Source organism: Ochotona curzoniae, unplaced genomic scaffold (assembly GCF_017591425.1).
Source record: "Ochotona curzoniae isolate NIBS_2020 unplaced genomic scaffold, NIBS_Ocur_1.0 contig_2688, whole genome shotgun sequence".
In the NCBI taxonomy this organism is placed as follows: Eukaryota; Metazoa; Chordata; class Mammalia; order Lagomorpha; family Ochotonidae; genus Ochotona; species Ochotona curzoniae.
This window is the reverse complement of record NW_024465553.1, coordinates 5,116,264-5,141,460: the sequence shown is the minus strand read 5'-3', so window position 1 is coordinate 5,141,460 and position 25,197 is coordinate 5,116,264. Positions and strand designations below refer to the sequence as shown.

The 25,197-nt window shown below is 55.8% G+C and overlaps 1 protein-coding gene across 2 annotated transcripts in view; it reads right to left on the bottom strand.

The window, feature by feature from the left end:
- CLMN (calmin) overlaps positions 1–16,763 on the bottom strand; it is a 57,269-nt gene extending 40,506 nt beyond the window's left edge. For both annotated transcript variants that reach the window (XM_040975557.1, XM_040975558.1), the window contains exon 1: positions 16,630–16,763. In XM_040975557.1, the coding sequence (XP_040831491.1) occupies positions 16,630–16,711 (82 nt within the window). In that variant the 5' untranslated portion in view covers positions 16,712–16,763. The remainder of the gene's footprint in view (positions 1–16,629) is intronic.
- Positions 16,764–25,197: the final 8,434 nt, after the last annotated feature.

Sequence of the window (25,197 nt, the reverse complement as noted above, 5' to 3'; positions counted from 1 at the left end):
TGACAGTCTCAAGGTACTGCGGAGACCCCCTGCTCCTCCTCCATATGGAGCCCCCATTCAGTGAGGCCCACTTTCTGCCACCACACTCATCCTGTGTTGCTGCCCTCCCCTCCTGCCTTTTCAAACCAATTTTATTTATTTGAGTTACAGAGAGAAAGGGAGAAACAGAGTTTCCATCTGCTGGTTCACTCCCTAAATGGCAACAAAGAGACCAGGGCTGTGTCAGGCCAAAGCCAGCAACCAGCTTACTCCAGGTCTTCCACATGGGTGACAAAGGTCCAAGCATCCTGGCCATCTCCTGGATCAGAAAGGGAGCAGACAGACTGGAACAAGCACCCACATGGGATGTCTGCATCAGGCAGTGACCTAACTAGCTGCACCACCGCCTCCTTCCCTTTCACACCCAATCCTTGCAGAGGTCAATCTTGTCAAAACCTCATCAGAGGGCCAGCACTGGGGTGCAGAGGGATAAGTCGCTGTCCAATGCCAGCATCCCACATCAGAGCCCTGGTTCAAGTCCCAGGTGCTCAGCTTCTGATCCAGCTCCCTGCTAATAGTACAGGATAGTCCAGGCAACTGAGCTCCTGCTGCTCATGCGGGAGACCCAGATTAGAGTTCCAGGCTCCCAGTGCAGCCTGGGCTCTGGCTGTTGCAGCCACTTGGGAAGTGAGCCAATAGAAGGAAGATTTCTCTTTCTCTCTGTACTCTGCCTTCCAAATGAAATAAATCTTTTTTTTAAAGACTCTATAATAAAGGCCCAAAACCCAGCAGGCTGTCAGGGCCCCCATTTTCTTGCTCAGAGAGCTACCATCTGGTCAGCGGCCACCAAAACTTGGCAGATAGGCTCTGAACACACATCCAGCTCCCCTAGAGTGGAAGTCCATCCACATGGTGGAGCAGCAAACACAACCGTAGAAGCCTCCAGAATCCCAAGGCCAAGTTCCCCTCCTTTGGGGCGATGCCTTTCAGAGATACTATGCTCACAATAATGTGACCCTCAGGGGGTCACACAAGACTCTTCATCACACAAGACTCCCAAGCGGAGGCTACTGCTACTCAGCCCCCACCCTCCCTGATCTGCGGGTGCTCTGCAGTGTGCAAGGTGTCTCGGGTGCTTAACCCTCATGCTGCTAGCGCAGGGCGGCCCTGGGCTCTGCCCCTTGGCTGATGGCACCTGCAGCCCTGTCAGGGGAACTGTACCTGATTCCCGACCCACCAAGCTCTAAGACAGTGTGTGTGTGTGTGTGTGTGTGTGTGTGTGTGCGCGTGTGCGTGTGCACACACACGCTTTCCCTTTTAAAAATGCATTTATTCAATTTTTAGATTTTTTTGGAAGGCAGAGAAACCAAGAGTCAGAGATCTCCCATCTGCCCACAGCCGCTGAGCTGGGTGAGGCCAAATCAACATCAAGAGCCCGGAACGCCACCCAGGTCTCACCTGTAGGTAGGAGCTAGCGTCAACACCACTGCCATGAACAGCAAGCTGAAGGCAAGAGTGGAGCTGGGACTCCAATCCAGGTATGCTGACGTGGATGCCTCAAGCAGGGTCTGAAATGCGTCTCCCCACGCCCACTCCCTCCTGTGTTTCCAAAGCACTAACTTGGTGATTATATACTCATGCACTGTGAACAACTAACACCAACAAGCTGTCCTTCAGCGCATCTCTCATCCCTATCCCAGCTTCCGGCATGGAGCAGATGCTGCACCCACGCTGCATGGAGCAGATGCTGCACCCACGCTGGGGCAGTCGGAGCAAGGCAGGGCTGGAGGACACGAAGGACTAGGGCGCGTGTGCTCCTCCTCAATGCACAGAACTGCTGTGCTGCCGTCACAGAGGATGCACCTGTCATCTCCAGGAACGCCTCCCAGGCCACTGCCAGACTCCACCCTGGCCGACCTCCACCCACGGCCTCATCTCCTCCTACCAGGGGGAATCAGAACAAAGATCAAAGAAACCACCTTGGAAATTGCTTCAGCTTGCCAGGGGGCTGGGGCAGGGTCCCTGGTTGCTGGTGACAACATTTGCCACACTCCCAAGCTGAGAGCACAGGCTCAGTGGAACTTCCTGTCTGTTTAGGGCTTGGATCCCCATCCAGTAAACCACCTGTTCCCTGGGGCCCTGGAGACAGATGCCTCCGCCCACACGGATCTGCGTTGCCCACGGCTCCGGCTCCTGCCCCTCCCAGAGCTGACTAATCACTGAGGCTGTGTGCCTGGGCCCGAAATAAATAACAAACCATAACACAGAAACACACATCCTCCCTGGACACATCACGGGCCAGAGGATGCCTTTCCCCTCCCCGGGGACTCCTAGAGGTAGGCCTGGCTGCAGAGGGTCTCTTGTGCAAATAAACAGCAGCAGCAGGAGCAGATGAAGGGGCGGGGCCTCAGTGGCTCCTGCAAACCCCACTGGGGAAAGGCAAGCGCAGAGCTCAGCATTGATCCAGAGCTCCAGGGAAGAACTCCCACAGCCTGTGGCCCAGTATATACTCGGCCTAGGACACGTCCTCAAAGACCTCCTGAAACGGGGACAGGAGTGCGTCTGCAAGGAGGCTGGGACCAAGCAGGGCAGAGAGCCGTGCAAGACCTAGATGCAAACGGTGCTTTAATCCATAACAGGCGGGAAGCCTGTGCGGCTACAGAAGCAATGCTTGTGCATCTGAAACTCGGGGAGGAAAAAGCAGGATCCAAATGTGGGTAGCCGAGCACCTGATGACACCGGTGGCGGCTGTTTCCTGCGTGCTGGGCAACCTGCTGGGGCTCGATGTGCAGTCGCACAACCTTGCTCAGCCTCCTTGCAAGCCGGCAAGGAAGCTCTGGCTTTAGGCCCATTTCACAGACTGGGATGCTGACCTATGGACAGAATTAAGGAGCCAGCTCAAGTTTACCCGAATGATCAGCTCTGCATATAAATTTATGTCTTTCATGGCCCATGTCATTTACATTAAAGCTCTAGATATCTTTCCAGGAGAGCAAGCTTAAAAAGAACATATTGATAGCTGTCGTTTCTGGGTGGTTCCGTACAGGGTGGCTTTTATTTTCTTCTTCATCTCCTGGCTATTTTCTCTATTTTAGACTGTGGACTTGCTCTACTTTCCAAACCAGAAACTCCGCTATTTTTAAAAAGTCTCCTGAGATTCTGCAACCTGCTCTAGAATGATTTTTAAATAACAACAACAGAAACAAGAACAGCTCTGCCCCCAAAGACCCCAGGCTCCTGGGTTACAGAGATGGCAATTACAGCCCTCCTTTGGGGCATACTGATCTTTTTTCCTTCCCAGAGCCAATGCCCTTGACTTTGGACAGCTTCAGGTCCAAGGCTCAAGAACAGTTCATCCCCTGGGCACTTTCAGAGGCACAGAGATGTTCTTTTGCCTTCACTGCCCAGCAGGTGCAGGGAGGCGGTGAGCAGGGCGCCAGCCCCAGAGAAAACACCAGGTCCCCAGGGAGCCAGGACTTGCTGGGAGCTGGGATTAATAGAGGGGTGAGAAGAGAAAGCTCCGGAAGGCAGCCTGGCAGAGCACGGGATGCTGGGGAGGCGGGGGCAGGAGGCCCCGGGGCTGCTCCCTCATGGGCAAGGCTAACTCCATCCTAGCACAGCCAAGCAGCATGAAGTGCTGCCAAGTAGCAGGAAAACCAAGAGGCGCTGGAGGCAAAGGCTCATCGGCCTGTACCCAGAACACATCTGCAAAGCTAGAGGAACGGCTCTTCCCGCACTACTCACTTCTCCACAGTCTCTGGGTTGTCTGCCAATCAAACACACTCACACAGATTCTGAGCCTAGCTGAGCTCCAGGGTTTAGCTGGGAAGGGCAGAGCCACACAGGTGCCCAGCCCTCTGCGGCTTAGGCAATGGGAAAACAAAGTTGCAACGACAATGATTACAGATGCTCTGGCTGAGCTGCTCCTTCCCCCGGCCTGTGCGACCACCACACACATGCAGTCTCCAGAGACCAGGCCCACCCAGCTGGTTCTGCCTGGCAAGGAAGGAAATTGCCAGCATGGAGAACTTCAGAGGCAGGTGTTGCTCCTGTGGCCTGCTGGGCTTGTTCTCACTCAGCATTCCAGCATCGCGCAAGCAGGGGGAGGGGCCAGCCCCATGACCTGGCTGGAGAGAATGCAAGAAGCAGGTGCGGCTAGGAGCCCAGTTTCCCAACCCCATGCCCCAAACAGCCTGGAGGCGCAGTCCACCTGACAAAGAACAGGAAATGGCTAGGGACTCCCTGGGTTCATCCACTGCCACCAAAGATTTGCTAAGCACCTACTACATGTCAGGCACGCAAGGTGCACAGGCCCTGCTGGTGTAGGGTCATGGCAGATGACAGGAGGAAGGGAGAAGAAAGTGAGGCAGCAGAACACTGCAGGACACAAAGCCTCCAGGAGCAGAGGGATGTGGGCACATCCCTGACAGGCCTGGCACCCCAGGCTGGCCTCCAACCCACTGGTGGAGGAGGCAGGTCAGGCAGAAAGACCCTGTAGCTAAGTGTCACCCATGTCCCAGCTGCCTCTCCTCACCTACCCGCCCCTGCACCGTCCTCTCGGGCCAATGAGCTGGTCAAGAAAGGATCCCACCTCTCAGAGAGGTGTGGAGGGCTAAGACAGGGCCTGCACACTCTGTTCCTCCCAGCCCCCTTTTCAAAAAAAGATGTATTTTTATTTCAAAGGCAGATTTACAGAGAGGAGGAGAGAGAGAGAGAGAGAGGTCTTCCATCTGCTGGTTCACTCCCCAAACGGCCAAAATGGCCAGAGTTGACCTGATCTGAAGCCAGGAGCCAGAAACTTCTGAGTCTCCCACACAGGTGCAGGGTCCCAAAGCTTTGGGCTGTCCTCGACTGCTTTCCCAGGCCACAAGCAGGGAGCTGGATGGGAAGTGGAGCAGCTGGAACACAAATTCAGCCCCTATGTGGGATGCTGGTGCCACAAGATGGCATATTACCCTGTTGAGCCACAGCACTGCCCCTTTCCCCTTCTTGACATACCCTTCTGAGACTGCTGCTGGGGTCCTACCTGATGCAACCCCAGGAGAAGCCGGGGGTCCCTTTTCCCCTGACTGTTGGGAGGAACGGATGGCTTGTGGGGAAGGAGCTCAGGCTGAAGTACTCGCCCAGGGTGACTTGGGTCTCATCCAGGGCTGAAAGCTGGGGGTGACGCAGGAGGCTCCAGAGCCCTGAGTTGTGAGACCAGAACCATCGCTCACTCAGTAATTATCTGGTCTCTGCTGGCCAGGCCTGGTGCCAGGACCCTGTGTGAGGAGTGGCCCGGAGGAGCAGCTGAGGCCCCATGGGAGGGGGACGGACTGCAGAAGCTGAGATCAGCAGGGAGCCTGTTGTCTGCGTCTAGCTGAGGTCTGCTAGGATAAGGACCAGTGTGCTTACATGGCTCAGGAGTGACCCACAATGTAAGAGCGACTCAGCACTGAGACCAGTTCATCCTTACTCAGGGCTGCTGCACCTGCTGTTCCCAGGCCCGGCACACTTCCTCTCTAGGCTCTACGTCATTTCCACACTGCATTTGCCTCTTGGCCAAGTGGTACCCCTAGCAACAAATAGCTTCCTGTAAGTGATGTCCACTTGTTGCTATAACAACCACAGATCTGGTGACTTACAAGAATGCCATCACCTTACAGCCCTTCAAGGTCAGAAGCCTGACATGAGTTTCATCAAGCCAAGAGCAACACTCCACTCCTGCTGCTGGTTCTAGAGGGAAATCTGACTTGCTTTGGAAACTTCTAGAAGACACCCACATTCCTTGGCTTCCCTTCCAGCTTCAACTTTTTCTCAGGTTCTGGCATGCTGCCTGTGGCCCTGTAGCCACCGTCCTGTAAGCCTGAGTGATCTGGGGCCACTGTTCCCCAGGCCCATAGTCAGTCATCCTGCAGAGCCCCCTGGGCTGTGAAGGTGACACAGGCACAAGAACCAGACTCGTTGAAGGGGCACTGTTCGCCTCCCATGCAGCTGGTTCCCTCACCCCTTGACTTGTCTTTCTTTCCATGCACACCCAGCTTCTAGCTTCTGATGGACTGTGCACCTGTTCACCCCCCAATACTAAGACATGAAGATCTAAGGGAGCCAGGCTCAGCCTGTCTTGTCCAGCACCTACAGCCATGTCTGGCATACAGCAGGCGCTTAATGACAATGTGCTGCCCAGAGAGGGCAGGCAAGGGAAGCCTGTGGGACAGCCAGGCCTCACAGGCCTCCCAGCCCCTGGGGGAGCACAGGCACGTAACAGCCATTAAACCCAACTTCCACGTGGGGTGGACCAAACTCAACCCTAGGACGGCCACAGGTGCATGCCAGGGATCAGCGGTAGGGGAAGAGCTGGCCCAGGAGGAGAGCTGGTGGATGAGGAGGTCAGCCAATGGGGCAGACAGATGGCAGGGGTTGGGTGGGGGGACAGAGGGCAGGACCAAACAAGGGAGGGTGGTAGTGGGGGTGGGGAGGCCATCTCTCACACACACCAGGGTGGGAGGTTTCAGCTCAGGTGCCCGTGGGCACTGAATCTGGCCCTGGGCAAGCACCCTGGGTCCCAGGAAATGCCTTCCCTGGACTCCGCAGATTACATAGCCAGCTCTAGGAACAGTTTACAGCTACAGAGACCTGGAGATAATCTAGTCCTTGGGATTTGAATATTTCCCTCATGTTAAACACTCCCTGGCCTGTGCCCTGGCAGACATTGCTAATCAAACCCAGCATGCCTTCCCACAGAATTGGCAGGAAATTCTTCTAGAGAGTCATAACCAATCAATCAGCAAAGCCCAAGGGTGCACCCCCTCCCACTGTCCTGGCCTCAAGTGCACCCAGATCAGCTCCTACACAAAGCAATGGGCATCTGGGCAGACCCAATGGGCAGACCCGAACCCTCATTGTCTGAGCACCCACCTCTCCTGGCCAGGGGACTGGGGTAAATCTCTGGACTGCAGCCCCCACCCACTCCCCCGCCTGCCAACCAGGACAAGGAGAGTGTGGCTGGAAGCAAGGACAGGCCCGGGCAGCGGGGAGCTGCTACAGAGATCCAGGAGGCTGGCTGCTCGGCGGGCACTAACGGCAGGGCAGGCCAGCGTGTGTCCTTGCTTCGTGATGTCCTCCCCACCGTCTGCTTGGCTGAGATGTGATTAACCATTACTGGAAACACAGGTGACAAAAACACCACCCAGGGGCAGGGGTGAATGCTCTCACACATGACTGCAAAGCCATCGTCCCGTGTCATGCCCACAGCAAGGCAAGCAGGCAGGGACTGTTGTGTTCATGTTACAGAAGGGGAAATAATTCTGTTATTTTGGGGTGTTCTGTAACTCACAGCCAACCCCAAGACCAATCCGGAGTCACCCCTGTGAGCTGAGACTGCAGAACTTGCGTTCTCGAATCTTCCCATCTACAATGGGAACAGAGCACAAGAAACAAGCAGCTGGGGTGCTCCCAGGGGGGCCGAGGGGCACAGGGGCCGGGCAGAGGCAGGCTGCAATGAAGAGGCTGCCTCAGACTCCCACCTGCAGCTCACCCCACGAGCCTCACTTTACTAGCCCTGGATGAAGTCTGCAAAGTCACATTTACAAGGTCAGTCTGTGCCCAGGACTCAGCGGGGATCCCGGTTTTATGGGGAAGGAATTTCAAAGATCAACCCAGTAAAGACTCCTTTGGATCACAGAACTGAAAAGGCCACCCTGGACACTTCCGTTTCACAGGGCACGCAGGGCACCGTCAGGGAGATGCCTTGCTCATCACCTGTGGTCTTCTCTCTTTACCACCAGGCTAAGTCACAATGGCATGTTGTAGGAGAACTGGTTCCAGTCCTGGCTGCTCCACTTCTGATCCTGCTCCCTGCTAATGTGCCTGGGACAGCAGTGGAAGACAAACCAAATGTTTGAGTCCCTGCACCCAAGTGGGAGACCGAGATGGAGTTCCAGCCTCCTGGCTTTGGCTTTGTCTTCTGTGGACTTAGCAGGCCTCAACTAACAGCACATGGGCACACAGAGTCCATTCCAGCAGCCTCGGAAGAGGGGAGTCCCAGCAAGTCCTGGGCAGCATCCCTTTCCCCACACCAAGACCCCATGACCTGATTTTTGGAAAGGAGAGAAGAGGTTCCCACAGGGAGAAGCCCTGGGCAACTTCCTGTAATATGTCCCTGCAGCTCAATCTTCCCCAGGCCTGGGGCCGAGCTCAGGGCTGCCCCCCTTCCCCTCCTCCACGAATCAGACAAGCAGAAGCAGGACAAAGATGACACAAAGCAGGGAGAACACACTGACGTCATCTCCTGGCCACCACGAGGCTGCAGCTGGGCTAAGGGCAGGGCCCTCCAGGGGGAGACTTGGGCCTCAGATGGGACTATTCGTTTGGCTGGATGAGGCCCCTTATGCTCCAGAATTAAGAAGGCTGACCCCAGAACACAGTTGGGAAACTTTTAGAACAAAAGCAGTAATTGACCAAGTAGGAAAGTCCCCCTATGGATGACACTCTATGCCATGCAAGGGCTGGCTGTATGCACATTGCCCACAAGCCAGGCTCTGGCCTCCAGCAAGTTCCATGGGGAAGTGGGCCCCTGACACCCAGGTGGAAGACACCAACGGAGGCCTAGGCTCTCGGCTTGAGCCTGGCCCAGTCAAGCTATCATGGCCATTTGTGGCAAAGGATGGAAGCTTGCTCTCTTTCTGTCTGTCTTCATTTTCAAAAAATGAGAGTAAATCTTTCCTTTAGTCTATACACAGAACCTGGGGTCAAAAAGGGGTGCATGCATAAGGCCAGAGCCCCATGTCTACCATTCGCACGCAGACTCGATGCTGCTGGAGACTGGTACAGCTTCACGGCAACAGCCCAGTGTACTGAATGAGAAAGCTTTGTGGTCAACTTCTGAGCCTGCCACTGGCCAGCCGGGTGACTGTGGACCTTGCACCCAGCCTCTCGGTACCCGGTTCTCCATCTGAGAAATGCCGGTCGTTCCCCCTTGTGGTTGTGAGGATTCAAGATAAAATACCCAGCGGGGTTCCAGTGCACAGTAGCTGCCCTGCAGACACAGTGGACAGAGGTAAACACACGGCCAGGCCAGCAGCCGCACCACTGGGATAGCAGCATTTTCATCTTCCCCAAGCCCCAAGAAGTGACACTGGGAGGACGTAGCCCTCTTCTCCCCTGCCCCGTTGGAGACACACTCAGTCTCAACCAGGGCAGGGACACAGGCCATGAGCATGAGGACAGGAGATGACATGACCATCTGGCAGCACGACCACGGCATCCGCTGCACCCCAAAGCACACGGAGGAGCAAAGCAGAAGTGACCCCATGGCACGGGTTGGCCTTGAGCCAGCCCTCGTGCCAGCAGTGGTGGCTGTAACTTGTCCAGCCAGAGGTGAGGATGCCTTTGGAGGTGGAACAGATTCCTGGAGTTGATGACACAGAAGGTGCTGTGTAGCAAGATCTTGTGTTGGGTGGGCTGGTGGAGGTGTGACTCGGGGAGATGGAGACTGGCTGGTGGCAAGGTGGATAAGAGTAAGTGCAGTGTTAAGAAGGTTCTAGAATGTGTGGAGGGGGGCTAGTCCAGCCTGAGTGGGCAGAGGGCCTGGGGAAGGGGGTTGGAGGGCCTTCCTTCATAACAATGTGACCTTTGTCTTTCTTGTCCCTTTGGCCGCCATTCTTCTCTCCCCGGCTCATTCCTGGCACATGGTGTGCGAGTATTAGGAATGGCACGGTTGGTTTAAGGAGCAGGTCTTCTGTGAATGGATCTCCTCTGGCAGGAGGTTTCAGAGCCTCGGCTGAGTTCACAAAATACCAATCGTGTGTCAATCGAAACGTCCCCCTTTCTCCTAGGGAATGGTGCCACCGCCCCCTTGAGTACTAGCGGGATCATCTATATGCAGATAAAGGGGTAAGAGCTGGCCACAGACCCAAACACAACCGCACGTGCCGCCCTCACTCAAAAGACCCTTTGATGGGAGGCTCATGGATGATCCATGGCTGATGTAATAACTGGTCTGTGAATTGTGTCCATTATATGGGTGGACAGTGGTGGGCAGAAGCCAACAAGTGACACAATGACACTTCCATCTGGTGTAGGTGCATGCACAGGTGGGCCAACTGTGAAGCCCCAGGGTGTAAATTTGATCCAAACGGGGGCTCAAGGAGTTAGTCTTATGGGGAAGGACCTTGAAGGCACAGGTACAATGATGAGAAAGGATGTGACCTCTGGGGGAAGCCTGGAGACACCCCTAAGCAAGGTAGGCTAGGTGGTGCCAGGAGTTTACTCCCAAGGTCAGGAGGAGACACATGTGGGGCTGCGGCACTAAGTGGGACCAGACACTTCATGGCAGGGCACAAGGTGGAGGATGCCACCAAAGCAGGTAAACATGGAAAGGCCTGGATGAGCTGCTCCAGGGTCAGGGCTGATGGACACAAGCCCGGGAGGGGAGGAGGGATGAGGTGCTGGACAGGGCCGCCCGGATGGCTTCAGTCCCTTTGCTCTGAGCCCCAGTTCTCAGCTTTGAAATATGTCATGTCCATGCCCAGAGGTTTAAAATAGTTTAAAAGAGGAGAGGCATATAAATATCAAAAGCTTGAGCCTTCTTAGAGAACCCCCCGGGAGAGGGAGGCAGGAGTGGAGTGACATCATCTGTTAGCTGAGCCCTAGAAGCCCTCCCAGATTGACCCTGGCTCTGCAGGAGCTGGTGGTCCTGCTGGTCAACCCCGAAAGCCTTCTGGGACTCCCATCAGTTCCCCACATTTTCCTTGGCTTTGCCTCATCCCAGAAGGGACTCACCCTCACTCTGCTGCAGTGAGCACCCTCTGATCCAGATGACCCATTGATCTCAACCCCCCAGGGTGCCCTGTTCACCCAGCACCCCAGCTCCCAGCAATTTGGAGGGGTCAGGCACTATGATGTGACCAGGCCCCCTGGGCAGAGGTCCCTTGCCAGTGCAGATCCGGAGGGCACCAAGACATGCCAGGCACATGGCAAACACTCCCTACTGCCGTCACCAGAGGCGTTTTCTACCCCAGGTTTACAAAATACAGACCCTGCCCCCCACACCACCAGGAAGAACCAATAAGTGTGGCTGCATTCCAATAAAACTTCATTTACAAACACAAGCAGGAGGTCATACTCAGTCCAGGAACCATGCTGTATAAATCACTGATAGAAAATAATAATAATAATAATAATAATGATGCAAGAAAAGGAGACACACCAGCAAGGAGGGCAAAGTAGCACACTTGGGATTTCCGACGCTGCCTCTAATTCCTTCTGTGAGTGACACAATCCACCACTGTTTAAAAAAGAGAGAGGCATGGAGAAGGGAAAAAAATTTTTTTTCAAAAAAGAGTTTCTATGGGAACAGAGAGTTCACTTCAAATGGCTCAGCCGCTAAGAAGACAATTACTGGATTTTTCCCTCTTCTGCTCGGCTGCAAGCAGGCTGCTGGTTGGGCAGGGGGACTTTGCCCAGAGTCTCAGCTGTCCCAGTCAAAAATTAAACACCAGAGTGCCCCAGGAGGTCAGGAAGGCCTGTGCATGAGGCCCGAGGGACACGTGGCCCAGGGTCTGCAGTGCGGTGCCCAGACACTGCGCGGCCAGCAGGCAGCAAGATCTGCCAGGCAAGGCGGTCGGTCCTCTGCAAGTGGCTGCTGGCCGGGGCGGGGGGTGCTGGCATTTCTAGGATGGTTTTCACCTTCACTGGTCCCTGAGCACCCCTGTTCTTCAGTATAAAAGTGCATAAAGGGGCTGGGAACCCCATTTGCCTCGTGTTGAGTCGCTCACGAAACCTCCCAGGCTCCGACATGTCCACCTTGCTGTCCACCTTGCCGGGCAACCAACGACCAAGCCAGAATGCACATCACTGACTGGCGTGCACCCCGACAGCAGAGCTCTGAGACCACGGCCTTTCCTGCCCAAGGCCCCTGCACACGTGAGCCTCCGGGGCTCAACACGGCACTGAACCCAGGAAGGCAGCCCCCACAGTCCCATATCAGCCCCCCATCCATGGGTGCAGGTGGCTCGAGGCAGGGTGGGGACCTGCCTCCCCTTACACCACTTTCCCCAGGGGCCAGGTCTGACCATCCAACCCTCTCATGAAGGAAGTGAGAAAATATCCCCTGCCCCCTCCCCCAAATCCCACAGTCAGTTGGCACCGACCCCCGGACCCAGGCTCCAGCCTCGGCCTCCTGGGCTTACCTGCAGCTTCCCCACGCCTGCGAGGTCCCATGTGGCCAACTCCACAGTTAGGGAGGGCAAAGGCATCAGGACTCAGCCTTTTGCCTGCACTCCGGAGACCTTAGCCAGGGCCCAGAGAAAGCACAGCTGTTGGAGCTCAGCTCAGCCTCAGGCCTGGACACCAGGCTCCTGCCTCGCTGTCCCTTCTCTGGCTGCCACCTGATGGTGGTTACAGGGGCACGCCCCATGACGACGCCAGCCCTGAGAGCACAGAAGGTCTCAAGACAGAGATAAGGAAAAAGGCTAGGAGATAAGGTGCTGGAGACAGGGAGTGGGAGGGGAGGCCAGCGTGGCATGCTGAGCCACATCACGGATGGCCCCACAGGCCAAAGGCACTTGAACTTCCTCCTGGAGCAGTGCAGCCAACCTGCTTCTCATCACGCATTCATGGGCAAGGGCACACGTCATCCCAGGGTGGACCCAGGCCTGTCCAGGGTGCCAAACCATTTCCCTTAACCCCCATGCCACAAACAGGTGCATGCAGGTGGCTGGCTGGATTACAAGAGATGAGGCAAAGGCCAGCAATGCCAAGAAGCTACTGCAGAGTGGGAGCACCCATGGCAGGGTCTGGGTGCAGGTCTGCGCCCATGGAACAAGGGAGAGGGCAGTGGGTACAAGGGACAAGAACTTACATGCTCAAGCCCAGGAAACTCCCACCCCAGGCTCCATGGGGTGCTACAGTGTACAGGGGAGCTGCTGCACGGGCCTCTTGGAGCAGGTGCCACAGGTTACAGGGCTGTTTTCATCCCAGTGCCACTTAGGAGTCATGTGACCTTATGCAAGTTGCAGCTGCACATTGAAGAGGTCATCTAGGGGCAGCGGCCAGTAGGGCCTGGGGGCAGTGAAGGAGCAGCACCTGCCCCAGCAGGGAGAACAGCCTGTGATGGCAGGCAGAGCCACTGAAACAAGGAGGGCAAGAATTACAGCCTCAAGAAGAGGATACACCCCTTTCCAGAGCACCGCACAGCAGCTCAGTCCCACATGGAATTCACCAAGCTCAGAAAGGCCAGCTGACAGCCACAACCTCAAGCTCCAAAAGCCAGAGCTAGGGTTTCACTCTCCAATGTCCCCAAGATACCACAGCACTATGGCTCACCAGCAAGACTGAACAGAAAGGGGCTGTGGGTATGGGAGTAGCATGGATGTGTCTGACTTCTAAAAGCCAGCCCCATGCCCCTTGCTACTGCTTGGTGGTAGAGTAGCCCCCGCCCCAGTGGGAAACTTAGGCAGACCCTGTGACCAAGAGGAAGGGGTGCGTTCTGAGTGGCCTTGTCGTCTTGTCATCAGTCGGAAGGACACCAGTCCTCGCAGAACACAGCCGTGTTCCCCAGCCAACTCCAACCTGTTCTACTTCTGGAAGCCCTGAGGATGTGGGGAGGAAAGGCAGAGGCTGGCCAGGCCTGGAATGCCAGCTTTTCCTCTCCACTAAGGTCATCCTGCTTCCCTTGCAAGGGAGGGTGGCACGCGGGGTCCTTGCCCAGAGAGTCCACCGAGGATTGTTCCAGACTCATGCGCATCTTCACGGCCAGTGCTGATACATGTGTGGGTGATATCATCACACCTGCTGGGGGCTGACACAGGAAAGTGGGAGACCAGGCCTTCTGGGGGAGCTCTCCCTGGCCCGCTGATCTCCAAAAACAGGTCAGAGTGTCTCCATTCCAGCATTCCTCAGGAGATGCTCTTCCAACATCACAATCACAGCAGCTGTGTGGATTCCAGAGCCCCACAGTCTGGGACAAGACAGAGCAACAGAGGCTGACATACCTCCAAGTCACCCCAAACACAGAGACGCACGGGAGGCCAGGCGCAGCAGACCTAGGGCTGGCTGACCCACTCTGCCCCAATGCACTGCGTCCAGAGGCCAGAACCTTGGGCAGCCACTCCTATGTGGCCTCAGGACCACCCGAGAACCAAAGCTTAAGGGAAAAGGCAGCAGGAGGGGTCGGCCCTTCTGCTGCATCCCTTCAGTTGGATTCCTGAAGTCCCACTGTATTTGCTGTCCCCATCACCATGACACCCACAGCAATCTGCCAGGAAGCACGGCTCCTCCATCCCCAAGTCTGCCTGTTTCCCGGACACCCCCTGGCAAGCAGACCCCTACTGGTGGCTGTGCTGTAGGTGACACCCGGGCACATCCAGCCAGTGACATCTCCCAGCTGATTTGGGCAGATGCTCTAAGCTTGGCGTGGGGTACCTTCTGGATGCACAGAATCAAGAAGGAACAGTATCTGTTATTCAAACAGGGACACCAAGGGGAAAATCCAGAGAAGATTCCTGACCCCAAGGCTACTCCCAGCCTCTCCTCACCAATGAGGAGCAGACACCCAGCTCAGCAACTACACGAGGCTGACATCCCCCCAAAGCACACAGACAGCTCCACCACCACACTGCAGCCCCAGGACCTGCGAGCAAGCCAGGGGCCCCCACCCCAGCAGCAGCAGCACAGCTGGTCACCCCCGGGAAGCTGACTGCTCCAAGGAGCTATGGATGGACACGAGCAAGAACACGGCTGACCAGCTCACAACATGGGAACAGGCACAGGTCAAGAGGATCTATTGTATCATTCAGTCTTGGAGGCAAAAACAGGCATCGGAAGAAAAGCCCACAACAGTGGTCACCCTGGCGATAGTGTGCAGGCTGGGGCAGATGCTACTGAAGGTGAGGGAAACTGACTTTTTTCCCTGGATCTGGATGCTGGTTATGTAGATGTACCCATGTGTAAAAATCTGTTGAATCTCCACACAACATTAGTGCACGTCGTGTGTGTGTCTGTGTTTCTGTCTCAATGACAGAGCCTACAGATGCTCAAATTGTAGCTAAGCTCATCCTAAGGTGAGGACGGCTCCCTGGAAGAGAATAAGTGCCTGCTCAAGGTCTCCCACCCAACTGTCAGGCACCAACTCCAAAAGTTCCTGTTCTGTGAGCCCTGCCCCAGCCATCTGGGTGTAACTAGGCGCCCGCATTGCTGACAGTCCACTATGCCCTTGGAGCAGACCCAGGAGGAGCGCAGCAGGAAGCTTTCCACCAAGGGTTGCTGCCTGAGCTTACTTATTGAACACCCAGTGATTGCCTAAGACACACACACACAGGGACACAACCTGACAGCCCAAACCACATGCCAATTCAGCAAGAGACACTAATGCCCACCCCGAAGATGATGTCAGGCATTCCTCTTGGGCAACAGAGCCCAGGGCACTTGGCTTAGTACCACAAGGGACCCTTTGCGACATCGCCAGCCAGAGCTGTACCCTCTGACACCAATCACAGCAGGAGGAGTGCAGAGGAGCCCCAGAGCAGGCTGGTTCCAGGACCCACCCCTAGAGAGGGGCCCTCCTTCTCCCACCACCTCTGCAAGCGCTGCCCTTGCCCAACCCAGGGGGCGGAGCATGTCCACATGGTCTCCCAGGAAACACTCCAGCAGGTGTCAGGTTTAAATGGCTTGCTCAGCCACTCCCCAGCCTGCACCCTAACCCCTAAGGCTCCCACACTTCCAGCAATAAAGCCACTGCACCTGCCGGGAATGGCGTGCCACAGCCGCTACACCCTCCACCCAGCCACCCGTGCAGTCTCTAGAAACCCAAACCCTAGAAGAACTTCACCTGTATGGGTAAAAGTGGGTGGGGAGAGGCCGGAAGTGGAAAGGTGCCTAAGTTTACAAAATCTAGTATGAAAACACCCGCCTGGGAAGACACTGCCAGGCAAAGCCCAAGGAAAGAGGGGGACGAGGGAGGGTGTTCGGGGACAAGTCTGCGCATCGCTGTTCTCATGCCGCCGGCATCTTTGTCCTTTCTTAGTGTCTACGCTGAATAAACTCTTTGGAAGGTGGAGGGGAGGATGCCCACTTCTCCAGTTTGTCACACTCTCACACACAGAGCTGCCACGCAGGTTCCGTTGTCTCAGCTACCCCAAGGCAGCCGCTTTTGCCCAGCGTCCAGCGCCCGGCAGCCCAAGGGTCCTTCCTCCGCCCCTTCCCACCTGGCAGTGGGGCGCCCGCGGGCGAGGGGCAGCGTCTACAAGACAGTGGCCGCCAGGTCCTTCCTAGGACCCCCGTCCGCATCCAGTCCCCTTCCCCTGGCAGGGACTCAGAAGGTGCGCAGACTCACGGACATTCGGACACACATGAACACACACTCGCGTACAAACTCTCTCTCACACACACACACACAAACTCTGGCGCGCACACGGGAAGCCGCGCCTTCTCCTCCTCCCCTCTAGGACCTAGGCCACCGCCCCCTGGAGCCCGTTCCAAAGTCGTTCCCCTGCAGGAAAATTAGGGGCCCTCCCCACGCAGCAGTCGTCCCCCGGCCAGCCTCCCCCCAGCCCCGCCAGCCCGGTCCGGAGCCCGCTCGCGGCGCAGCCGCCGCACTCGCCAGGTGCGGGGGCGGCCCAGGTCCCTCGCTCGCGGCCGGGCAGCCCTTCCCGGAACGACGGGCCGCGTTACCTTGCAGGTTCTGGACTCGAATGTCGCTGATGTGTCCTATGAGTTCCTCGCGCTGGAACCAGTCCCACTCCTGCGCAGCCATGAAGCGCGCGAGGCCGGAGTGCCGGCGGGCGGGCGCGGGCGGCGGGCGGGCGGCGCGCACCGGCGAGGGCGCCGCGGAGCCGGAGCCGCGGAGCCGGGGCGGCGGGCGGGGCGCTGGCGCGGTCGGGGCCGCCCCCGCCACGGGCGGACGGCGGGCGGGCGCGGGGCGGCGGGTGCGGGGCGCCCGGCTCGCGCGCACTCCCCCAGCCGGGGGCGGGGGCCCCGGAGCGAGGGGCGGGGCGGGGCGGGGAGGGAGGCCGGGCGCGGGCCGCTGGCTCTTTTTTTTTTGTTTTGTTTTCCGGGGTGTAGAAGGTTGGGATTGTTGGGTCGTAAAGGGGCAGTGATGAGGCGCGGGGTCAGGGCCCCCCCCCCCAGATTGTGATGTCTCAGCTGGTGGTGGGTCCAGTGACGCAGCCAGGGCCGGGGCAGACTGTCCCCTCCTCCTTGCGACCCTGCGGCGCCCCCTTTGGTCTCAGGGATGACTCCCACTGGATCCCTTGCCGCTCTGGAACCTGAGAGGCGAGCTCCCTCCCCCTCCCTGGCCCCTGGAGGCGGCTTGGGAAGGAGGGGGACCGCCGAAGGGAGCGAGAGAAGGAGTGTGGAGGCGAAGGGGTGTCTCCAATGTGGGACCATTGGGGACGAGAACCTTCTCTGAGTGTCCAGATACTGGGGCCTGTCCGGTGATGGGAGGCCGGGGCGCAGGGCATGGGGCCGGGTGGGAGGGTGTTTGCTATGAATGCAACAAGGCCCAGCCTTCCCCCTCTCTCCCCTCCCCCTCCGCAGTTCTTTGAACTTTCGGGAATTCTGGATCTTATCAGGTTTGGGCCCAGGCAGAGCCTCCTGGTTTTTCTGCAGCTAGAATGGGGAAACTTGTCCAAGCCTTGGAGACATGAGACATGGGGTCCCAGGCGCCCTCCCTGCTCCCCACAGGGCTACTCCTTCCAGGACACCTAAGGCTGTACAGAAAATGCCTTTCACGATGGAGCACTCCAGGAGGAGGGGGGAAAAGTGGGCAGGGCTTGCTGACCATTTACACAGGGGCCTGGGTTCGCGGCCTGGAATACCGGAAATAACTAACATCTGGGTAGGCCCTTCAGGCAGTACCCCACGGAGAGGGACTGTACCAGCAGGCCACCTGCCTTCACCCCCATAAACCCATCACGGGAGAATTGCAAAGGGATATTCAGAAAGGAGACCCTCAGCTCAGGTAAGGACCCGGGTGGGGAGGGGACACCACCACGGTCTCTAAGGACTGACCTTGGAGCTGAGATGAGGGGTCCCTGCTGGGACCACTGTCGGGGCTGGGGTCAGGGCAGACGGAATGCACCCCGACATCCCGGCTCAGGTCAGAGGAAGGAGCTGTCTCGTTCCACCTTTGACTCATGACCTTCTCTGTGATTGCTTCACACAGAAGCAGAAGGCTCTACCTCTGCCCCCCCCCCACGCAGCCAGCGTGGGGGCAGCCCTGTCACCCCAGCCTCCCACCCCCCCATCTGCTGGTCATTGCCTGGGTTTGGAACTTCCGTTTATTTCCTATAGTTGCTATGGGGCAATAGTTGGGCTCAAATCATTTTCTTTGCAAAGAATAAGGAGAGGGGCTCCTGTTGTGGCGAAGCCCATGGCACTGTTTTGCATCTGAGCTGTTCCACCTTTGATTCAACCCCTGCTAAAGTGTCAGGAGATGACCCAAGTCCTTGGGCCCCTGCACTCATGTGGGAGACCCGGATGAAGTTCGTGGTTCCTGGCTTTAGCCTAGCCCAGTCCCGGCCTTAAAAGGCCATCTGGGGAGTGAACCACACGATACGAGATCTCTATCTGTAACTCATTTTGCACTAAATCTTGCCCTCCGTGGAGGCATGCGCTAGGAACCAGGTGTGGTTCAGCATGGCAGCAGGCAGTTGTCAGGATGCCAAGATGACTTCCTGGCTCACGGGGGTTAGGGAGTGGGGGAGTGAACGGGGTCACTGCCCAGGTAGTAACAGCACCCCAACAGTGAGGGGCTAACCCACCATGGTTTCAGATGTGTACCAGATGTCAGACCACCAGCCTTTGTGGAACTGAGCTGAAAAGGATTTGTGGTGCTTCTCAGAGCAGACTGGGAGACAGCTCTGAGCTGGAGGCTGACGTCATAAAGGTGTATGAATAACGGCAGGGTGGGCGTGCCATGTCCACCCAGCCCCTTTTGCATCCCTGGGCCACGTCCTTGCCTTGGGTTGATCTGTATTCCTGGGCTGCTTCAGATCCACACCCCCGCCATCCCACCCCACCCCGGTGTTGGCTTGGGTGTCTGTCCCAGAGGTGTTCGTGTGTGGGAGGAGTGTGTGGTGCTTAGAAATGGGGCCTCGGCCATGAGGTCCACCTGGGGACACTGCCAGCTGGCTCTCTGTAAAAAGAACAAGATTGACCCTCCCCACTTGCCGGCTACTATCTTGCTCCCTCTTGCCCACTACAATGACATGCAACCTGGCATTGTATAGCACCCCAAAACTGTGAGCCGGATAAACCTCTTCCTTGTAGTCACACAAGCTCAGGTGTTTTGTAATAGTAACAGAAATTGGACGAATACACCCAGTGACCACCAGGCTTTGGTCAGTGTGTGCCCCAGGAAACCACCTTCTCCTGCTGCCACCCTCATCATTCCCCACGGTGCTTGCAGCACTTGTAGGCCCAGCAGCACACTTACTGTGCGACTCCATAGTCCCCCTGCCACCCCTGCGGGCTTCATCCCACCTCCCCTCGCACAGACGTGGGCAGGTGCCTTTCCTGGTCAACTGTAAAGTGCTTGGGAGCACCTGGTGTCTTATGCATTTTCCCAGTGAACATGGGGCACAGTGCTTCCCAGGGAGTCATTGGAGGAAGCAGATCACTCATAGTATGCTAGTTATTTAAAACAGAGTTCTCGTTTTTACGATATTATTACGCGCAGCTAATTCCCACAACCTGGTTCTTTACCATGAGCCGAAAACACCAGACGTGATGAAGTATCTTGGGTTTATTCCAGCTGGGCAGGAACGGGGTGGAGGTGGTGGGGAGGTGAGGAGGAAGGGGTGGCAGGCTGGAAGGAGAAGAGAGAGACAGAGCCGCACTGGGGGCCTTTTCGTCACTCAGGTGAGCCTGCAAGGTGTGGGGGTGGGGGGATTGGGAGGGATTGAGGGCAGGCCCCAGCAGATTGGTGCCTGAGCCTGTCACAGGTGATTGTCTAGGAATGATTGGTAAGTGGACAGAGCTGGGGAAGGAGCTGGGAGATTGGGGATGGGATTCTCAGGTGAAATGCAGGGTTACATCTGATTGGCGGATGGCTGGACTGGTGCTGTGAGCTATGAGGAAGAGGAAATGGCGCCGGGCCGATGGTGGGAAATTTGAATAACTCCTTACACATTGCAGGCTGGAACTCAGTGGTCAAAAAGCCAAACTTTCATGCTCATGTCCTGGGCCCCAACAAACATGTAGGGAGGTGATTCTACAATGTTTGCATTTGGGGCTGAGGAAGATACCGAGACAGGGTCTGGCCATCTCACCTTCCAGGTTTGGGATTGGCAGGGATAATGAAAGCCAGAAAGAGCATGCCCATGCGCATGTGTGAGAGTGCAGGAGCGCTTCCAAAGCCTCGGCCTCCCCAGTGAACAGTGAACCGTGCTCCTTCTCTCTTACCCTCTTTATGGGGGAGGGAGGGACTCCGCCTCAAGGTTTCTTACAGGAGGTGCCCAATTTTGCTTCCTTGGCAGTGCTTAAAACTGAGTCCTGCTGAGCAGAAGGACTCCGAGTGGGGGGGGGGGTGCTGCAGAGATTTCAGGATGCTACCCCAGCGCTCCCCAAGTTCAGTGTTCCCCCCGCCCCCGTCCTACACACACACCTCACAGAGGCCACTGGCTTCCTGCCCTGCTGCTGGTCCAGGTGCATCCAGGCAGGGAACCTTCTGGAGGCTGCATCTCTACAGCTCTGGCCTCCTTGGCAGAGATAACCCCGGTGCACCTTCCAGACTCTTCCAGGAGAGCTGTGTGATGGGGGCCTTGGTCTTAGCTGTAGGAGTGGGTGTTTGGTGTAATGATTAGGGAGTGCCTGGGTGTACATTCTGGCTCCACTTCTGAATCCAGCTTCCTGCTAATATGCTCCCTAAGAGGCAGCAGGTCGAGGCTTAGGTAGCTGGGTCCCTGCCATCCACATAGGAGACTCAGGCCGAGTTCTAGGCTCTTGGCCTCGGCCTGGCCCAACCCCAGCTGCTGCCGGCATTGGGCGAGTGAGCCAGTAGACCTTTTTCTGTCTCTTTCTCTCTATGCCTCTTTACCTTTCACATAAAGTGAAAAATCAATACACATATTTTGAAAAAGTCTTAGCTTCGTTAAAACCATGGCACTCACCAGCACATAAAAACCTTTAGGGATTTCAGGCTAAGTCCCATGAGAGGGTCATGGTGGGTCCTGACCAAATTAAATGATGGGTGTTTTTCAGACAAACCCAGAGCGGCTCCTCAGCAGAGGGTCTGCATTATGATGTCACCAGGCTGCATTATAACATAAAGACCCCTGCCTCATTCATTCACCCCACAGACATTCATTGACTGCGCACCCACGGTCCAGCCCTGCATCTGTGGTGCGGACCCTGGAGTGGAGTATGTATCTTCTGAGGCAGCAAGGACATGTGGGGGACCCAAATAGGGCCCAAATAGTTTCTGTGCAGAACAGGGATCCATGGTGTGAGGCAGGGTGCCAGGAAGCCTTGCTGGCCTAGGAAACGCAGGTGCAAGCTGAAGGCAGCTGACACTGGCACAGTAGCAGTGTGGAAATGGATCCTCCTGTGTGTGTGTGTGTGTGTGTGTTTATTTTTGAGATCTATTTATTTATTTGAAAGGCAGAGTTACAGGAAGAGAGACCTAGACAGAGAAAAGGATATTTCATCTGTTGGTTCACTTCCCAAATGGCCAGGACTGGGCAAAGCTCAAGTTCAGAGCTTCATCTGGGTCTCTTACGTAGGTGACAGGGACTTAAGTCCCTGGTTGGTCATCTTATGTTTTTTTCAGGCACATTAGCAGGAACTGGACTGTAAGTGGAGCAGTGGCAACAAGAATCTTTGCCCAGAGGTGAAAAATACCGGGAGTCTGGGGGCAGCCTGAGAACTTGAACCCAGGTTCAAACTGCAGCAGCCATGTGTGGCCGTGGACGGGAGGGAAGGCCCTCTCCTTGCTGGGTCTACTCGCAGGCTGTGTGTCCTCCAGCAAATCCTTAACCACTCTGGCTTGTGTGTTCTTCTTGGGAACACGGAGCTCTCCTCCTCGGGCTGACTGACATCAAAGATACACACCCAGGGAGAGCTGCTTCTAGCAGCATGCGATTCAATGAGATTCAAAGTGTTTGTATGGCACAGAATGAGCCAAACTGCCCCTGAACCTGGGGGATTACCTCTAATGTGCAACGTTAATGCATTCTCTGAGATTTTACCAACTTTTCTGGTCTGTGGAGATGTCGGTAGGTGGTTTTAAATAATATTGCTTTCTTAGGTAGACAGCACCGGATGCCCCAATTTCCACAAATAAATCCCTTCATTTCTCCCAGATTTGCGTAGTCAAAGGCCGCTTCCCCGGAGATAGCTTTGCTCATTTTTTCTTTGTGGACTTTGGACATGGTGGAAGGAATGTTCCTTTCCAGTGAAAAAGCTGAACTTCTCCATCACATGTTCAAGGTTGGCAGTACAGGATATGGAGAGAGGAGAAGCCCTGGAGGGAAGGACCTCCTGTCCTGTCTCCAGGTGTTTGCAACAAACACTGCCAAAACATGCAACATTGATCCCAATGTTTTGCAATCAAAAGCAAATTTGTTGCGGGTAACTCCATGAAAGGTCAGTGCATATTGAAGCAAATGCCCGGACAAAGTCCTGCAGCCCATCCTCCTGCCTGAAGCTCGACTTCTGCAATTTCATGTATTTTATTTATTTGTTTGAGTTATGGGGGAGGGATCTTTGTATTTATTTATTTATTTAGTATTTCCCCTGCCCCGTCCCCAAATTCCCTTCCTGTCACCGACTTCCCCTATATTATTACTATAGCATAGCTCTTCATAAACAGTCACATGTCCATCATTGCGGGCATGGACGATGACAGGGAGTTCAGCCTCCCATTGTCAAGATACAGCTAATAGTTTCATTAGGAGTCCAGCTTTGGAAGTAGAGATGCACGCTGCACTGCATCCTCACATCTGGACATGATCGTCTCCATTACACAGTCACCACACATTCCCTCTTAAATGAAAAGCCACAATACAAAATCAACAACAGGAAAAAAACAGAAATTTACAACACCATGAATTTCTCAAGAGGGTTTGATAGTTCAACAGTCCTGAATTGCTGGCGAACCCACCATTCCCCTCATGATGAAATCTTTCCCAAATCAACTGGCAGCTATAGTCCACCTTAGTGTCTTTGTTTGCCCAGATCTTCACTGCCAATGATTGACTAGGGGAGTTGATCAATTTGTTCTGTCCTCCATCCCCTACTATGGTATCAGGGGTCCTCTGGAGGCTCTGATGTACTGCCATATCCATGTACATTTGTATATGCTGTCCTCTGCTCCATCTGAGCCACTGTGGAGGGCCTGCAAGAAAGAGGTCTTTCTTGCCCTGCTTCACTCCCCAAGTAGTCAAAAGCCAGGGCTGGCCGAGCTAAAGCCAGGAGCTAAGCACTTGGGTCATCATCCACAGCTTTCACAGGAGCTAGATCAGAAGTGGAGCAGCTGGGATTTGAACCAGCGTCCATGTGGACTGCCAGCGTCACAGGCCCAGCCCCTCAATTCTGTAATTGTATTGTGCATCCATTCATACTGCACCATTAACATACACCATGGATCCCTGCTTCCCATGGATCAGGTCCAGCACTGGGAGTCGTCTCCTGCAGTAACCCTTCAAAGGAGGTACCACCCCATCCCCACTCTGTGGATGGGCAGGAAAAGCTCCATTGTGTCCCAGGGTTACAGGAGCTGCAAGCTAGCCCAGAGGGAACTCTGACTTGGACAGGAGTGGCCAGTGGCCAGTCTTTCTGCTGCTCTGAGGCAGCCATGACCTTTCCGAACTGGTCCAGGTTACTAAGCAGAGCAGTCCCAGTTAAAGATTTACAGGCTGTCGGGTTCTGCCAAGCATGGCCCTAGGTAAGCAAGACAACTGGGGGCAGGACACCTGAGCCTTCTAAGCTCAGAGCAGCAAGACTCCCCATGGCCCCCTGCAGAGCAGTTCTGTGGGAAGTGTGACTCCCAGGGACTCCCCCAGCAGCAGCCCAACATCTCCTTGGCAGTACCAGAAATGCACAGTCATGCCTACGCCAGGGGCACATGCTGACAGCGTGCCATGAGGCAAGGGCACTGCTGAGCAAACATCACAGAGTGTACACACACAGCAAGGCCAGCCATGACATCACGAGGGGAGACCAGTCCTGGGGACCCAGAGGTCTAAATGTCATCACATGTCACCTGTGAGGGGAAGTGATGAGTGCCTTTATCCACCCAGGCAATGGGTCCTGGCCATGTCTGGTGTGGCTCTGTCACATGTGTCTTTGCCAGCTACTGAACAAAGACAGCTTCTGTCGCCCCTTCCTCCCTGGCACGAAGCCTGTCATTGATTTCCCCTCCCTGAAACTGGGGACTACACTTCCTGACTTGTTCAAAGGTAAGCATGTGGCAGGTGTGATGTCCTGTGGATGCTGAGGCTGGATCACATGGAGCTTTGAGGCTTCTGACCTGTCCCTGAGCAAAGGTAGCTGCCATCACATCACCTTGGGACCACCAGGCAGCCATGGAGGCCAGCTGGCCACGCAGGGGGTGGCATGGGGAGAGAGGAGCTCCCCTAGTGACCTGCTGCTCCAGCTGTATCGGAGCAGGAGCCAGCCAGGCAACTGAAAAAGTCACCTTATTCAAAGGCTTTAGCTGAAGGAGCTTCTGGAAGATTCTGGCCCCAACTGCCATCTGATTGTTACCATCCTAGAGATCGCCAGTGTTGTAAGGGGAAAATATACTCTCTGTTCCTTTTCCGAAGTCAGAAAGAACACAAACACACTGGCGTGCTCCACCGAGTATCTGAAGCCAGGAACCGGGTCTTCCACATGGTTGACAAGGATCCAACAACCTGCTCCTGCACTTGCTGCCTCCCGACGTGCATTAGCAGGTGGCTGGAACTGGAAACAGAGCCAGGAGTTCCAAGTGATGGCCTGTCGTTCCAAGCACCACCCCCATCGCTGTTTTAAGCCACCAAGCTTCACTGTGCACTGCTGGGTCATCAGACACCGCCCTCTCCATAGCAGGTTGGTCTCGGCCACGTCTCCCTTTGCTTCCCTCCACACCGCACTGCTTGTGTGCTGCTCATGGTGGGCTCCAGCCTCACAGCCCCATGTCATCAGGGCATGGCACTCCCTGGCTTACTGCACAAAGGGGAGCAAGTCTCCTTGCCGCACTCAGAGGCCCCAGCCCTGCAATAACACACTGCCCTCTTTCAAGCTGCCTCGCTCTTTCAT